At 38.5% G+C, this 18511-nt stretch overlaps 1 protein-coding gene across 1 annotated transcript; it reads right to left on the bottom strand.

Moving 5' to 3' along the window:
• Positions 1-2199: 2199 nt before the first annotated feature.
• On the bottom strand, positions 2200-16369 carry TMEM120A (transmembrane protein 120A). The gene is made up of 12 exons (XM_053454852.1): positions 16186-16369; positions 11123-11241; positions 10501-10614; positions 9687-9746; positions 9009-9104; positions 7831-7920; positions 7186-7251; positions 6845-6906; positions 6407-6499; positions 5017-5081; positions 3735-3803; positions 2200-2889 (listed from the first exon to the last, which is right to left on the bottom strand). Exons 1-12 carry the CDS (start codon positions 16255-16257, stop codon positions 2776-2778), a joined length of 1020 nt encoding a protein of 339 aa, XP_053310827.1. The 5' UTR covers positions 16258-16369; the 3' UTR covers positions 2200-2775.
• Between the last annotated feature and the right edge of the window lie 2142 nt (positions 16370-18511).

Below are 18511 nucleotides of genomic sequence, written 5' to 3'. Positions count from 1 at the left end.
AGATGATAGGTAGAAGGCAATCTGCTGGCGCTTTATAAAGAATTGTAATTTAATAATAGTGAATGGAGATACACATGTAGCATAGTCCTTCATAGTGTAAATGGTGCATAAGGAGAGATCAGAGATCCTGTGACTGTCCCATTGAGCAGCAGTGCCCTGGGGAGCCTGATCATTTAATAGGTCCATCTGCCCCCAGACCTACCACCAATGTTCCATCTAATTTTTCTTAGGTGGCGTGCGCAGAAAATTTCTCTTGTGCAAAAATTTTCCCAGAGCCAAAATGTTGTGCGCGCAATATCCACGCCGCATAAAGTATCAAAAGAAAATAATATATATATTTTTTATTGGGAAACACTGTTGTGCGCACAATTTTTGGACATGTGCACTCTCTAAAAATGCTATGTGCGCACGCGCAAGCGCACAGCTTAGAGGGAACACTGCCTACCACCCTAAACCTTTTACTAGTTGGCCCTTAATTGGACACCTGAAATGGTGGGGGGGTATGCATTTATAATGGAAATGATATGTTATACGTGTCCTGTGTTATATTGGTGTACAATTCAATGAAGTAACACCACAACAAGTCAATTCAATTATAGCAGCTCATTTATCTTTGTGCCGCCAATCGCGTTACATTAACATAGCTTTTTAGCTTGTCTGAGCATGATCGGTTTCCATAACCTTCCTTGCACTGATTAACCATGCATGCCTAAAATGCCTCTGAAGAACAACTATTACCCAGCAATTGATTACTCATCACAAAACCTAGTAAACACATAACTACACCAAACTTTACCTGACAAATCTGACAATAAAACCAGGGATCAGCACAAATGTGTTTCATGGTGGACATTTTCAAACCCAACTGGATCAGTTGAGGGCACCATCCTTAATAGTTTGCCTTGTTTAAAAATGTATTAACCACGTGTTCATTGTAGAATGACTATTCACTTTATAAAGACTCCAAACCAAAATAGGAATAAGCATACTGTAAAGCTAAGCATTTTGCAAATAATGATGCCATGATTTAAAAATGTTTGCAAACGCTAAAGTGATATGCCTGTGAGTAATAAACATGATAATAAGTGATGAAATATACAACTTTGTCACCATCGCCAAAAATGGCTAAAATCAGTTAAACATTTTAAAAATGCGGTACATTTGTTAAAATTTTGCTTTCGAGGATTTTAGTTTAAAAGGCATAAAAACCTTATATAACACTCCAGTCGTCTTTGTACTCTAGGCCCTGTTATCCTAAGCCATTCAATGGATAGCTTACCATAAAAACACAGGCAATATATTTACTCCTTCAAGACTCAGTTTGTCACATTGCACACTAACACACATAGGCACACAAATATACCCCCCCCACACACACACTACTATATGTAGACAAACACGTACCCTAGAAGACACACCTGGACACTCATCTAGAGACTCACACTAACACACCCACTCACACCAACACAACCAGGCACTCAACACTAACATGCACACACATACCAACTTACTTTAGCTGCAATGGGTTCCGGATCATAAAGTAGCGATGCAGGGGCAGGATCAGGACAGACAGGGAGCACCAGAAGGTCATGTGACGCTGGGCACTCTGTCATAGAAGCCGGCAGTAGCGTAGGTTACCAGAGAGGAGGATCCAGGTCCTCTGCAGCGCTGCGGGGGATCTGAATCTTAGTCTTTTAGTCAGACCTCTATTTGAGGTCCGATTATAAGAATATAAGACGAGGGGTATTTTTCCGAGCATTTGCTGTGAAAAAAACCTTGTCTTATAATTGAGCAAATACGGTACTTTTTTGGCTATATTTGAAATATGAAATAAAGGCAATCTGTTTTTTTGTTACTGCATGTTGCACTGTATAGTTGTTTTGCAGCCTCTTTTATCAATGAAGATCATTGCTGTCTTTCTTTCCAGAGAATATACGAATAAATCTCAGAAAAAATGTAAGTCTCATTTAGCAATTTTGAATCATTTATTCAAAGGGCACGTAGGAATGGGCACTGATGTTGTGCGCAACAATTCTTGCTCCATACTCCTACTGTCAGTAATCGATTATGATGACAAAAGACACAAGAGGATTGCGACTCGAGACTGACTGCCTTTAAAACGGGCTATTTGTTGGGGGGGGGCAAGAGCAACACAGGCGAAGGTAACCAATACTGTGAAGAATACAAACACAGCCAATATTTCTGTAAAGGTTTATTACAGGACCAGGAGTGCAGGCGTACATTTTCTGGAGTGCAGACTCACGGCAGGAAGAACAAGACCTGTTCTTGCTACTGAATGGGTCTGGGCTAGTAAAAAATTAACATTACGCATTTGCTGTTTCCAAACTGATGTGTGGAATACAGCAATGATCATTTTTAACACACATCCAATATTAAGGGTTTATCTGTATATGATTGCATGTTGGCCATTTTAAGTAATCATTTCCAAAGATTTGGAAACACTGTGCAATTGCCTCAATAATAATTTTAGTCCCAGGGCTACTCCTTAAAAGGACCATGGAGTATGAGAACATTTTTACATTATTAAAAGATGATTGGACAAAATAAAAAAAAAAAAAAACATAGCGAACCCTCAGTATAAATAATTAACTAAGAAATGGAGAGCCACTTTCCAAAGGATTTCAAACATTCATACGAACAGAATGAAAACATGTATAAGCCAGGAGACATCTCCTGTTACTGTGTAAAGTGTGAGGACCACTGGTAGCTTTGGACGGATCAGTCCCGAGTTCACTCAGGCTTCTGCCCTTGTCTTTACTTTTCCTTCTGCCCTTCATTTTGTTTCTGGAATTTCTGATGGACGACACGCAGGGTGGTGAAAAAATTCCCCAAAAAGTGAATGAGGAACGGGAGGATGCACATGGCGACCTATACAAAAACATCAATGTCATTAGGTCTATAAATGCATACAAGAAAACTGTTTCAGGACAGCACGATGGATGCTTTTGGATGATCTTTTGAATAATTGTCCATCTTCTCTCTTCAGGCCTGGAGTTACAGAGTTCTTTAAAACATTCTTAAACAAATAGATCATTCTTTACTACTGTTTAAGTGGCTTATCTAGCATGTCATATGAAGATTTTCATCTAACTCTCATGTGCTCCGTTATTGTCGTTATGTATTCATATTGATAAATGGGACAATAAACCACTTATTGTTTGAATGATGAATGTAGTTTTTTTTTCTTATTTGCAAAGAGAAAAGGACAGCTGAGTAATTCATTTGAAACCCTAAATGTTCAATATTTATGTAAAAAAGTATTAACAACCCCAGTGTTAATGTCAAGCAATACAATTATTGCTGCCATTCTGAACTATGTGAAATAAGTAAGGACATCATTTTGTAGGGCAAGAGAAGTCACGTTCTACTGATGAATCTAAATATATTTATGTATTGATTGGTGATAGAGCCCTTTAATGGGTTAATCAGCAAGCGCAGTGGTTTGTATTTATGCATTTGTGACATTCCTAGTAATATTTTCTCTTACCTTGTGAGACTACAATATCCCTCAATTGTGTTTGTCTATGTTAGCAAGTATATCAAATGCAGAGTAACTGCAAATGGTATGCAACCACAAAACTACAGTGTAACGTACAATCCAAAAAGGAACGCATGCACCTGAAGATGATAAATGGTGTGTCCTGTGGGTGTGGGGAAAACGACACACTGTAATTATTACTCCTGATAATTGTGAAGCAATCTGACTCTCTTACCTGCCACTCCTTGCACTCTGGGAGCCGGGCCAGCTGGAAGAGTGTGATGGCATTGTATAGCTGCCAGAACTGTAAGAGAAGCATAGAACAGGGTCTTCAAGACATATAGACTAAGGAAGATTTTACCAATATTAACAGGGATTAAAAATGTTTAGGTGTCATGAAATGAGACCAGGGTTTTACAATTATTTTTAGAAAATCCTTGATCCAGGATTTTCTCGTTATCCCAACTGGGATGTTCAAATGTAACCTTTAGTAAATTAAAATTCAATGTCTGACTTTTATTGAGTATATAAGTACCGTAATCAGGTGCAAGTAACTAAATATATTTGAGAAATGAAACATTCTATTGGTAGCTTTAAATCTGGAGTTTGCTATCGCCCCCTTGTGGTATAAACAGACAATGATTAAATCTATTCAGACAAATGAGCTGGAACTTGACTGTCTAACTAGACCGTGAGAAAAACCAAACAGAAAAAAAGCTTCTATGTTAGTCACAAGGTGTTCCTGTGCATACAAGAGTTACTCACTGGGTTCTTTTCAGATCTAGTGTAAAACTTACAACAACACAAAAGGGGAAGTCCTTGACTTGGCAGGAAGAGCAATGAGTTCATAAATAATAGCACACATATTAATAAGCATTATTATCATGTGCATGGAGTAAAGGCAGCCACCATATCTATGCTACAAACAATTACATACAATTAAAACATTTGCTCGCTTTATTTTTGGACGGTCCAAACAGTATGGCCTCTGTCCAGACGGTAAGCTATTATAACGCAAGTCCTGTCTGAGGTCAAGTCACTGCACATATTTTGGTACAAAGCCTTCAGCATAGTGTATTACATGGGTGAAGCACAACACGATGCTATGCATGATGCCACTGCATCATTGTGTCCCAACAAATGTTGGTCTTTATGCATGCAGTGTGATGTTTAGTCTGGTAAAAGACAACAGCGGCTAATTTTGCAGCAGAAAATATAACAAATGCACCTCCTTATGTAGAAGCTTCACGAAAGAATCCTTCACTCATCACAAAAAGCTACAATAACTGCAACATCTCACAAGCTAAGGTCTGAGAAATCCCATCTGAGCAGTAGGGCATTCATGGTGAAGTTAGTGATCGGATGCTTTTTGTGCAGGCATGCATCAAACTGAATTAAGCACTTCACCACCCTGAAGGAATTGACACACTCTCAGATATTAAAGGACTGGTGTGCAAACAAATAAGCCATCATTTACAGCACAACATTGTAGCTTTGTATACATCTGTTATTCTTACCTGACCAAAGAATAGGAATGGCAATAGAAAGGTCAAACCTCTCCACATCCAGGACTGGAACCCCTCTACAAAGAGACAACTGTATGTCAGTTCATTCATTACATGTTCTAATCGATCTTATGTAAAGCATCTTAAATGACTTGCTGCTTGGGGTTTCAGAATATATTACGCCTGTAAAAGGGAGTCCAACAAAACATTATGTAGACCATTTCCTTTAAAGTCTCCCCACTCCTCTTTGCAGAAAAAAAAACTGTTGAAATGTGTTCTTTGGAGGAATGAATGAAGCTTCACAATCTGGAAGTCAGATGGGCGAATCTGAGTTTGGTGAATGCCAGGAGAACAATATCTACTGGGATGCATAGTGGAGGAAGGACAATGGCCTGGGGCTGTTAATGCGACATCATTAAATACATTTTAGAGAATTGTATGCTTCCAACTTTGTGGCACAAAAGTTCCTTTCCTGTTCCACCATGACTGTGCCCCTGTGCACAAAGTAAAGTCCATAAATACAGTTTGGTGGTGAGGAACTCAAATGGCCTGCACAGAGACCTGACCTTAACTCCACTGAACACCTTTGGAATTAATTGGAACACCAATTGCAAGCAAGGCCTTCTTCTTCATTATCAATGCCTCAACACACAAATGCTCTTTTGGCAGGACAAATTACCACAGACAATGCAAAACCTTGTGGAAAGCCTTTCCAGAAAAAAGTGTTGTAGCTACAAAGGGGATGTTCAACAAGCTTATATAGGTCTGGTGTCCACATACTTTTGGTTATATAGTGTAAATGTTGTTACATAAGAATAGTATACATGATTGTATTGTGATTACTGATATATATTTATATATCCTAATAAGAATAAGTAAAAAGTAATTCAAAAAGGGCATAATAGATGGGCCATTTCGCCCATAGCTGTCTTAGCACCTGCCTCTCACCTGCTGTGGTTAATCTTGTGCAAAATCAAGCAAGGTCCAGTATGACATAACACTGCGTCATGGTAGGACCATCATGTGCCCTTACAATACAATAGCATTTACCACTGTAATTGCTGCTACAAACAATATTATAATGAAATACAAATTAGGATCAAAGTTTTCAGATAACCGCCTTCCATATATGGTTTAAGCACTTGGCTAGGCTTGCCACACGTTTGAATGTATATAAAAGTTACTGCCCTTTGTCACAGAAAGTATGTATTTTATATCCTATTCTTCAACAAGAACAAAGTAATAACAACAATAACAGGCAAACCTAAATGACTTCCAATGTTAAGCTGCTTACAACAGGAGTAGGTAGCCCCCGCGAGTCTTCACTAGCCTCTACTGTGGAAGTTGCCTTTCATCACCACATCAGCATAATGATAAAAAAAAAGTATCGTTTTTTACTTACCCACTGTCAAGTCCATATTGTGCCTTTCTCCAAGAGCGCGGAGTCTATACAGACAGCCACTTTGGTAGTAATACTGCAGGAACTGGACAAAACCTAAAGTATGCAGCATAAATATTTAACTGGTTAACACTAAAACACGTATCAAAATATGGAATATTTATCCCATCAAACAGAAATGTAAAATATATAAATATTTGGTGGTGTTGAGTAAGACAAATATAAAAGGAAGGTGTTGATGTCCATGGGGTAAAATGCAAAAGTCCAGCTTTACAAAAATAGCAATAGATACATGGTAGAGCCTTTAGATATCTGGGAAAAGGAAGGAGAGGCAATCCCTTGTTGCTGAAGATTGCTAGATTGGTTCAGCCACCCCGTTCTTATATGTAATCAAAATGTATTAATAAATAAAATCAAAGAAACAAGGGATAAATAACTTACTTTGGTACATGGAGAAAGAGAGATATTGGTTTCTGAACATCTGGTACATTAACCCATCTGGCCTGAAACACAATGTATATTACAGTTATTTTTTTAAGATTGTTTTTATTACTGATCTATGTAGGATCAATAATGTAGGAATATTTCCTGTTCAGCACTCTGATTCCCTTTTGTTGGCTGAATATGGGGATTCCTAGTCTTTATAATAAAAAGAGTTCCAGAGATTGTGTGAAATCAGGACAGGGACAAGCAAGTTCCTCTGCAAGAGTAATAAAAAAAACAAAACCAGATGTCTCAAACTGGGCCAGATGGAGAACCAACTATATTCAGTGTCAACTCACCAGGTTAGCATGACTCCAGAGAGGAACGTAGAGATATAATGATTCAGAACCCACCAGCCCTTAATTCTAGGAGAAAAAAAAGATAAAACCAGAATTACTTAACTATATACTAAAGATATCTACTGTAATTGGGTTTGGGCAAACAATAATGAAACATAATAGGAATAGACCATTTAATGAAAGAAAAACAACAATAAGCCATGGAGGGAAGGTATCTAGCCATTACCAGCTAAAGCCAGTAATCATAAATATGCAAAAGAAATACAACATACAGCCAGAGGCAGGATGCGACATGTTTGGTGGTGGCGAGGCAAGAGTCAGTAAGAGTCCCGTAAGCCCCAATGACACTAACTCTTGAGTTCATGTATGGGCACTCTGCCTCCTCTTTGCACAGCTAAATGTAAAGGATGGTTCTTTAAAACCAAGCCATTAAAACTAAGGTGGTCCAAAACATCAATAATATGGTATCATGCTAATATGCTATATATATGTAAATTTGTTATAATTCCTTATAACAAATTCTACTCATAATGTTTTGTATACCCTTGTACTACCCAAATTGCTAAATGTTCTTACGCACATAGTTGTAAGTTTGGTTTTCTTGTTTCATAACAAAATACATTTGAACTGAAAAACATTTCTAACCTGGATCCATTGTTGATTAAAATGCTTTCCCGAATTGTTAGGGTACAGTAATACCAAACAAGTAGAAAGTTGAACACAGCGTCCGTTACCCTGAAAGACAAATGAACTTAGTGTATTAAAGTGATCAAATCATGCTCTTTAGCAATGAATTGCTCTTCTGACAATCAAGCATCTTTCACCTACATATCATTAAATGTATCAGTCAAAAGCACCTATGATTTATGAATTTAACAACATGGTTTGTGTAGCATTGTGTTCAACTACATTCTTCCATGTTCTAGATTTATCTTCTTTCTCCTCATTGCTTCCTCTAATGATGGAAATAAAAAGCTTTACCCAAAGGACCTAACCACATCCAGAGTTTGCCGAAAAGTTATGGTTTCAACTATTTATTATGAATAGCAGATTTCATGGCTGAGCTGGCCCCGCATAATGCAAAATTCAAAGAGTAAGGCGACTCTCACTCATTTATCCATGCATTATACAGAGCCTAAAATAGCTCTTCTGTTAACAGAAGCCCCAAAAGATCTCTGAAACAGAGAATTTGATGGCAGATGAGAACTATGTGTCTGCCTGTTCATTCCTGCTGTAAAGACTCAAACCTTAATCGGTCCTTAGTCTTATCTTAGATTCAGGATAGCAATATACCTATTCCATACACAACTCTTGTCAACTCTAAAGATATAAAGATGGGAAATAAAAAAATATCTGACAGTAAAAAGTAAAAAAACAGTAAAATACCTAGCAATGAGTAACCAACAATTAAAAGTAATTATCATTAAAATGACACTATATAGATTGCATTATATGAACACAAGCTGTAACTAGGGCCCTTGGTGCGAGTTTAAAGGTCCTGCCCTGCGTTGACCTCATATGTGCTTCGGGAAGCAGAAGGGGGTGCAGGGGCATTGATGCCAGGCAGCTCAAATCCATTAAAGCACAGATTGTTTATTAACTGGGTCCACAGTGTGTTGATAATACAGATTTTTTATGTTAAGCTAAACAGTATTACATACAGCATGTTCATTAACTGGAGTAACTGTAAAAGGCAAATTATAGCTTTACTTTAAAAAAAACTTTTATATCTTCTTGGCCCAGTTTCAGGTCATCTACAGAACCCACACACCATACCGATTGAATATGTCTTATCTTGCCATTTACATATGGAATGTGCTCACCTCGAATTCAGAATGAAGCGACAGATAAAGGACAGCACCATTAGAATCATAGTGAGATACAACTTGAACTTCTCATACTCATCCTTGTATGCAAACCTGCCAAAGAAAAAGACACCAGCTGGGTTCAGCACCTCCTTACTGTGCTTCATTAAATCAAAGCAGACTTACAAATATTAATATTTATATAATATAATGTACAGATAAGCAAAAAAAAAATAAAAACACATTGTGGCCGGGCTTTCTTTGTGGTGAAATAAGAGACCAAATATGTTAGCTATCACGGCGGTAACTATTGTAAGTTTTTTGCTCTGTCTACATCCTTCTACTGTGTCTCTATGGACAATATGATCTAATTCAAGAACACCTTACACAGCTAGTCTACATATTTTCTACAGAATCATTCAAGGCATTGCAATTTGGATCCACTATGCTTTATATCGAAGACGGGATCTTGATTCTCACAAAATCCGGAATGTATAAAAACTGTATTTTTATGTGTTTGTACTTGAACGTTAGTATCAGGATTTGCATTGTGCAAATATACCCGTGATCAGTTAACCGAGTACCATTACAGACCTGTGTGAAGCATTCAAATGTGTAGGGTATTAACAGTGAAAGTGGTAGGAGGTGTATCATATGGCAAAGCAAGGGGAATCATTGAATAAGAAGCCACATTACTTAGCCTGCTTGCTCAGGAGAGTCACGTTCACATTGCCCAATACAAGACTCAAGTATAATCTGAAATGAAGGCAGAGAGGTTTGTTAAAATCGTGCAGTTATATTTTGTCCATATAGTTTAATAGATATTAACAAGAAGTAGATTAATAAAAAGGATGAAAAGTCTTACACTGTTTACCAGAGATCGAGAACAGTTTCCGTGGAATGACGTAGATGCTGCTTCATGAGCAGGATTCTTTTTGAGGCTTGGTGATTGTTTCAAAATCACAGCAAAAGCAAACATTTTAGCCTTGGTACATTCAAGATGTTTAGATGTTATACTTGTTTAAGTTTAAAAAATAAAAAAGTGTCTTTAGGTGAGCCTTTTTTTGAACAAAGATCACTATGATCCATTTTCCTTCATTGGTGTCCCCAGTATGGGCGCAGAAACATACCACAGGACTCCACAGCAATACAACTAAGAACGTATGTAAAAAAAACTGTAGGGGACATAGCTATCACTAAATCATGAAAATCACCTAAAAGATCTCAGTAAGGTTTGACTGCATGAACATGCAGCCAGCATCCCACAAACAAGTGAAAAACCAAATCAGCTGAAGCCAGAATGGAGGAACATGCATAATGCTTGTATAATGTATATAACATATTTCTTCACAATTTTATATTTGGCCCAATGTTAGAAAATCCCTCCATGTTACTTGCAGCCATGTGGGAACCACAGCCCTTCTAGAGATTCCACCCTGAAGTGCCATCAAGAAGCCCTTTCTGAAGCTTCTGACGCTCTTCACACAATAGATGCATAAGAGCTCCTTACCCATTCTTTTTGGGAAGGAAAGATTCCATCTCAAAGAATGTTTTTTCTCGACTCTTCATATGATCAAAGATCTCCTTAACTTGGTAGTCGTCTTTTTCTTCTGTGGCTTTACACCTATGTAAGAATGAAACATTTTAGAAGACAAATATTACTTAAACTTCCGAATCTACCTCTCTTGCTTATATTTCAAGTGGAATCTTCAAGTTAGCAGAAAGACAAATCATTTAAGCAAGTAGGTATATAATTAAGACCTCACAAAACACTCTGACTACTTCAGGCAACATGTGTTTAGATTCCTTGGCCGATATTACATGTGAAGTACAAGAAGGGTGCATCTTAATGTGGCCACGTGAAGAGGGCAAATCTTGATGGTAGCTCTACCCATTGTTTGCCACCATTCCACCATATACCCATGTCTCATGTCCAATCCACCCTCTTCTACTAAAGCCTTAATTTAGTTTTTGTTTGTTACGGCCTTAGGGCGCACCAACAGTCTGTTTACTTAGAAGAAGCTGGGGTAAATTTGGTCCCAAATACACATGACAACAGCAAGTAAAATATAGTAAATCCCATTTTATAAAACAAAACAAAAATAATAATAAAAAAAAATCAGGTTGCCTACTTTTTTAGTTCTGTTGATAGCTCTTTTAGTTTCTTCTTCTGTCGGGAAATAGAGTTAGAGCATCGACTCTGGAGCTTGGTTAGTTCCTCCAACTTCTGCTTATATAAGCGATGAGACTCCTGACAATCAGAGACATGTTGTACATTAGGACCAGGACTGAACAGCAAAAAACACAATTACCGTATTTGCTTAATTATAAGACGACCCCCCAAAATTTAAATATTAAATTTAGGAAAAAAAAGAAAAAGTCAGAATATAAGACTACCTTTTAAGAAAAGTTTTACTAGTAAATATTAATTCACGTATAAAACTATTTTTTCATATTTAATAAAAACTATTATTGAGAAAAAGGATTTTTTTGTTTTTATTTCCTTTTATTTGCCACCTCTGCTGCTGCTGGCCAGTACTTCCGCCAGAGAAAGTGCCCACAGCAGCGGAGGTTCTCTGCGCGCACCGCACAGACGTCCACCGGCTGCCAGAGAGGAGGATCCAGGTCCCCTCCAGCGCTGAGGGGGATCTGGATCTTAGTCTTATAATCCAACCTCAAAATGAGATCTGACTATAAAACGACCTTGAATATGAGGGATATTTGCTCTTAAAACACCTTGTCTTATAATTGAGCAAATAGGGTATACATATATATTACATGTATTATACAGAAATCTTGCTTTCTTAGAAAGCCTGAACATCTGTATCTATCATTTGTGATACCCAGGCAACAAAAAATGCTTAGATAACAGCAGATTGTACATATGCACATACACAATGACAATCCTGATGAGGCATGAAAAAAAAAAGATACAGAGAATTTCCATTTCTTAAAATTATACATCACTCACATACAGTACTGTGCAAAAGTATTAGACAGGTGTGAAAAAATGCTGAATAGTTAGAGTGTGGTCAGAAATAGACATGTTAATAGTTTATTTTAATCATCTAACAAAATGAAGAAAAATCTAAATCAAATCAATATTTGGTGTGACCAGCATTTGCCAATGGCCCATGTTAAATTTAATTGAACCTTACAGACTTTTACTTAATACATTATACACACACACACACAACCATGGCTGGATTAAACAAGGAATACATGGCTCAATTGGCGAGTTGCCATCCTGTAGTTTAGCAATTGATTTGTAGTAGCCTGAGCCGCTCCACCGCTGTCATAAACCGTGTCGCCTGTGAGCTCTGGCTTAGCCCAAGTATCCATCAACACCCAACCAGGAAGGGTGGAAAGGCTTAAGGTCACAGAACTGTTTGGCTGCACCATTTTCTTCCCTTCCTTTAATGTCCTTCTATGTTATATGGGCTTGAGTGTCCAGCGAGCAGGAGCCTGTACCCGGTCAGTGAGAGGACTGTAGCCCGCACAACAAAGAAGTGGATTGAAGTACGATAGCTGCTGGTAACTCTAGGTCAACTGAGTGGAGCTTAAGGGCCTCATTTTTCCCACCCCTGTGTTGTGGGGTAAAATGATGTGGTGGCCTACCTTTTGTCAGTTATACTGATATGAAATGGACAGTCTTGACCAGGAGTTAGCCTGCCATATGCCAACAGCGTGTCTAAGTTTACAACAAACTGGCACATAATTAGCTGCACATGTGCAGTGACCATTGAAACATGGTTTGCACATGTGTAGTGACCAAGCCTTGGATTAGCTGAGATATAATGTGATGCTAATGGATAATAAGAACAGGGTGCGACATCATGAAGGAATGTAGACGACTCTGCAATAAACTGTGTTTTATTTGTATTGATGTGGAAAAATAGCTTGATGCATGGACAAAATGACCCTTTTTGTATAAGTGCTTCTGGGCCCTAAGGGTTTGGGAGCTTGTCCTGGTACTTTCATGTTCTGGGAAATCACTGGTCTTCCTCTAACAGGCCCAAAATTAAAGTAGCGTGAGGTCTGTTTATTCAGACCTCATCTTCACTGCTCCCTAAAACTGTAGGCCGGCAACTGATGTGGAGTGCCGGGATATGACATAAGCATGGAAGCGCCACGCACGGCGAGGAAGCGCTGAAGCAGAGATATGAAGAAATAGAAGAGGTGGGGCAAAGGGAGAAAGGTAACAGACGAGGAGAAAGGGGTGGGGATATTCATACTAAGCACTGAAGTTCAAAGAGGCAATTCCCAGGTGGCTAGCCCCTATATTACAAAAGTACACCTCTACTGGGCTCCGGTAATCAAATAATAACAGTGCACTATACAACTATAGCTGCGACGCTCAGACTTCAAATATGTGGCTTCATGCCATCCCAGCTGTGACCCGACTGCCCTTGGTGAAGACGTGCTGGGAGGGCTCACAGCTAATAGGTTATGTTGTGTAATTGGGGCTAAGGTGCACTAGTGACAAAGATAAATGTCCTGCCGTACAAAAGACCTTTGACTTCTTAACACAGTTCGTTATTAGAGAAACACTATATAGCCACGATGTTGGAATAGATTTTCCCCATCTCTGTTGCTGTGAAAAGTTCCACCTCTCAACGAATATGTATGTCTGATACTTTTGACTATTATCACAAGCAAGCATGGTCTATGATTGACTAGTAGTGACCTGTTTCATGTCTTCAACTCTGTGTATACTATAACGGCCAGACTATCACTCTTTGAAAGATCATAGTTTTACATTTGATCGAAGGATGGAGACACAGCAAGCCGTAGTTATAACCTAATAAGAATTTATTTCCTTACAGAATAAACTAAATCTCCCTTATTCTGACTACTTTACTTAAGAATGAAAAGTTTTCCTTCATGGAACTTGGTCATAGATTTGCCAGCTTTGGATATTCTTTTTGATACCCACAACAAATCTAATCTTATACATCTATTAATAAGTGGGAAGCTGATCTAAAACGGAGTCTTCCCTATTGAAATATTATATAGAGTCTGGAACAATATGCCGACGATGCTTTAGAATCGAGGGCTCTCTCTTCCATCTTAACCTTCCATTTGTAAAAACTAACAAATAAATATTCTTGCTATCTTGCTAATATATTACTAGCAGTCAGGATCTGTCTAGCTATATATAGACAGATTGGAATTCTTGGATTGAAATCAGAACTCAAATTCCCAATCAATATACCTATGAAAGGTTTTTCTATATTTACAATGCAAGATATCTGGCCCCCATTGGGGAAAATCAGTTCAAACAGGCTTATAAAGCCCTACGTGAGTTATGAAATATTATATTTTGTTTGACCACCTATATATAATCCTAACATCTCTATAGCTTTCTGCAAGGCTAGCTGCATATTTGCTCGTTGGGATACTGGTCAATCCTGACCTCATCCATTATAGAAGAACGCACTGGAAGCACACATCCAGATAACCAGCATTGCCTCCTGCATGTTTGGAGGAAGCCAATAGAAGAGTAAAGCAATGCTCATTTTAATGAAAGACGGGGATTGGTTAAGAAAACATACTTTACTTTTATATACGGTCTACAAGTGGGAGCTATTTTCTTACAAAAACAAATTACTTGCAGAATATTAAGATAAATGAAGACAAAATAGCCATATCAGTCTAGAGAAAATGGAGTCCTTATTTGAAGTTGATACTTTTTTGGGGGCAAAAGCATTCATGATCTCACAGGTCTCTACTTTAGAAGCTGATGAAAACTCTGGAGTCCTTAATGTTTTAATCTTAGGCCAACAAAAAGTTATGAACATCATCTAAAGCCTCCAGTATAATAAGACACATAATCAGTCCAAGCTAGGGTGACCATGTGTCCTGTAACATTTCCTAAATCAACTGTGCCATGTCTGGTCAATGCTGTTCCAGGGAATCCAGGACCATGTCATGCCATGAAATTAAAGTCGTGCAGGTTGCCCTCTGCACCTAGTGATGGGAAGAGGAGGCAGAATAACACTGGCATCAATAAACATTAGAAGATACTGTGAGCTTGAAGAGCAAGCGAAACCCTTCCCTAATGTTGGGGAAACTCAACAAATTAACTCCAGTGAATGGTATGTTCAGTCAGCTTGGATGCTTGGGAGCTCCCAGTTTAATGCTTTTGGAGCTGGAGCTGGCAGCTTCATACATAGTCTTCATTCAATTGAACAACATAGACTTCCCACTTTTAAAACATTTAATAGTCTATGAAAAATATTATTTTGCAGTGACTTGCTAATAATGGTGGCAACCAAATGGTTGGAACAGCAGCCTTTATTTCTGCCAATTCAGATCCGAACCTTGATATACCAATGAGAATTGGGACATTCAAATATCATGACTAAAATATGAATGAATTGGCTCTGGATTGTGTCACCCAGAGTATATGTCCATTCATCCTACATCTATCCCAGGCAAGCCCATGGGTTTTTATATTATGATATGGCTATTATTTGACTAGCGTCAACTTAACAGTCTGAAATATTTCTGAAAAATAGTCATTTTGATTAAAATGGATAGTTTGGTGTAATAAAAAAAATAGTTTAGCATTCTATTATTACTTTTCCAGTCATTCTAATTAATAATGGTGATCGCTAGGAGACTAATTCATTGCCTTCCTTTTTAAAGCATACAGATATTACAAACGGCTAGTCAGCAGAGGAGAAATGAACCTAGGGGTACGGAAGAAAAAGCCAAGGTGGCCTCTGGTAGCCAATTCCTAATTTCCCTGGGCACCAATCAAAAACAGCTACACAGCAAAAACACAGAAATACATATGGCCCATGAGCTGAGTTGGATGCCAAGTTACGAGTTACTCTAAATGTGGCTAATATGCCCCCCATTTGGCTACTATAAGAAAGAGTAACCAAATGTACTCTGATTCACTGTATCCTTTTATTTACATGGGCTGCACCATAAAGCAATGTGATAGGGTATATTGCACAGACATCGGCTGAACACACGTACAATGGTGGTTGTCTCTCCTCACACTCAAACAAGGTATCATTTTCACATCAGGTCACACTCCAGTTTCCATGGAGACAACCTCCGCTAACTCAGGCACTGACAGGCGCCCACATCTGATACTCGGACTGGAAGCTTCCGCCAATCATTGGATCCGGGGCGGAGTTGTTGTCAGACAACGGTAGGACACACTAATCAAGAGACTAACCTGGATCTCCTGGTAGTGTTCCTGCAAGTCGTCCCATTCCCGCAGGCATTCACGCAGCGCCGGAGAGCTCATGGCGGAGAACACGGAGGAATCCTCCGCTGTGCCCTCCACCACCAGACGGACACAGGCACTTCCTGACTACAAGGAGATGACGCCTACTCTACGATAGCCAATCAGATTCCAGAGAAGTGGGGGCTGGTGCAGTCGTGTGCAACTTAAAGGGCCGGCGATTTTTAGAGTATCTCCCTGCAGACCGGCACAGATCGGCAGCTGCATAATCTTTACCTTGTTCATGTTATTTATGCTGTATGGATAAAGGCATTTTTATATCTTATGCATAACTCCCTATCGTCCTTCTTTGGGGCCAAAAATCCTCTGCACCTCCCCTGATGTCCTCTTTTGGTTGGTATAAGTTTGCCATAATGTTCTTTAGCCCTAAAAGTCACAGTTATATGTATATATACCACCGAAACTATGTTTATAAATGAAATACTTTAAGTAAAGCCATATTATTCATCAATTACATAAATAGCCCAATAATAATAATGTATGCCTCTAGCTATACAACCTAGCACCCTACTTGCTTTTTCCAATGCTTGGTTGCATTGCCTGCTTTCCTTTCAGTCCTCACATGACTGTACTGGCTATATTACACACCTGGCAAATGCCCAGTGGTCCACTGGCCAACAGGGCCAAACAGTAAAGCGGATCGGGTGCAGCACTATGTGGCCACTGGCTGTATTTGTTTGGCAGCATGCTACATGATCCAGTTATATTTGTGTATACAATGTGCTAATTTCTGATCAGACCCCTATGCTCGAAGGGCTCGCTTTACTGATCTTATTGGTTAACATTCACCTGTATGTTACCTCACAGTTGACGTGTTGGAAAGGTTATCGCTTACTGTTCACAATTAGATTGATCACTCATTAACATGTTTCATAAACCTGTGTTTTTGCAATAGCTAAAACTTATCTTTATTGTATTTGTATATAGATTAGTCATTGTATGTTAGTTGGCTGGTTATTGCTTTTTGTAGTTATAAGGTTAGCTTTCAGTAGGACTAATATTTACCTACTGATTTAAATACGGGGTCATTCAATGTATTCTTGGGGGCAGAAGCTCACTGGGGTTGGCCCTTCATAATGTAAAGTGTAATTGGTGACATGAAACCTGAAATTTCCAGCCAATGTCCTCTTTAGTAAATAAACCTCTCTGCAGAGCTTCTTGGTCCTTATGTTTTCCATGATACGGCATACAAGCTTGTTGAGTAGGCCTATATATGCCTAGGGTTTAATCCTTAACCTGACTTCTTGGGTTTCTATTTGGTACATGTGAAAAATTTCCAATGCCCTGAAAGTGGATCTACTCACCAAGTTAAAACCTTAGCGAAGTTAACCTTTCTGAAACAGAGTGCTCTAGCTGGTCCCATAAAATATTCCAAAGTGTCCCTTACTTGGATATTGGATGGAAAATACTCTATTTGTGGTCACCAACTCCAGTAATGCATAATTTCCAGTAGGCTCTTCTACAAATTACCTTTCAATATGCTCAACACTCTATTGTTGTTAAAGTAGATTTAATTTCTCCAATCAACTTCAGTATGATTAAAGCCCCCCCAAAACAATTTTGTCTAATTGTGCAGGCTTTTTTGTTTGCATTAGTTGCAAATTTATAGGAAATGCCCTCAATATTATGATAGTATAATGATTCATTCTACCTCTACTGACAATTTCCACCCCAAGGATTTCACGGTTTCACTACTCCCTTCAAAAATAGCATCCCTAAAGGGATTAAGGCTAGTTTTATACTAAAAAGACACCACCGCCTCTTTTATTTGTCCTACATCTCCTAAAATCTTGTTTTGTTTACAGCTAAAACTCCATTTCCTGTGTTTTTCCAGTTAAACGTCTTACGTTTGCAAACATGCACTGACACTGACACTGCTCAAAAACACCCATTCTAATCCCAGCAACCACCCCCAAGTACAATAATAACCAGCCAAAATTTTCCCTTGTACAATTAACTTTTTATTTTTAAATATTTTTGAGTTCAAATGGGATTTTTTGGCCTGCTCTTTATTATTAATAGAGAGAAGTGCAACCTGACGGGAGATCCTCATGGGGTCTTTGTAGACCCTATGTAACAAGACATCATCATGGTGACATTACTGAGGTCCTTATAAATAATTATTTTAATATATATTTTTTACACCAAGCATGGTTGCATTGAATCTATCGGCACCTAAAAATCTCTTCCTGTTAATAAACTATGGGTCCAGTGAGCATTAGTCTGAAAATCATGTTGTAATTGAACAACATCTGGA

Source organism: Spea bombifrons, chromosome 2 (genome assembly GCF_027358695.1).
Source record: "Spea bombifrons isolate aSpeBom1 chromosome 2, aSpeBom1.2.pri, whole genome shotgun sequence".
Classification (NCBI taxonomy): domain Eukaryota; kingdom Metazoa; phylum Chordata; class Amphibia; order Anura; family Pelobatidae; genus Spea; species Spea bombifrons.
Note: the sequence above shows the minus strand (reverse complement) of the source record. Positions and strands in the feature narration are given on the sequence as shown.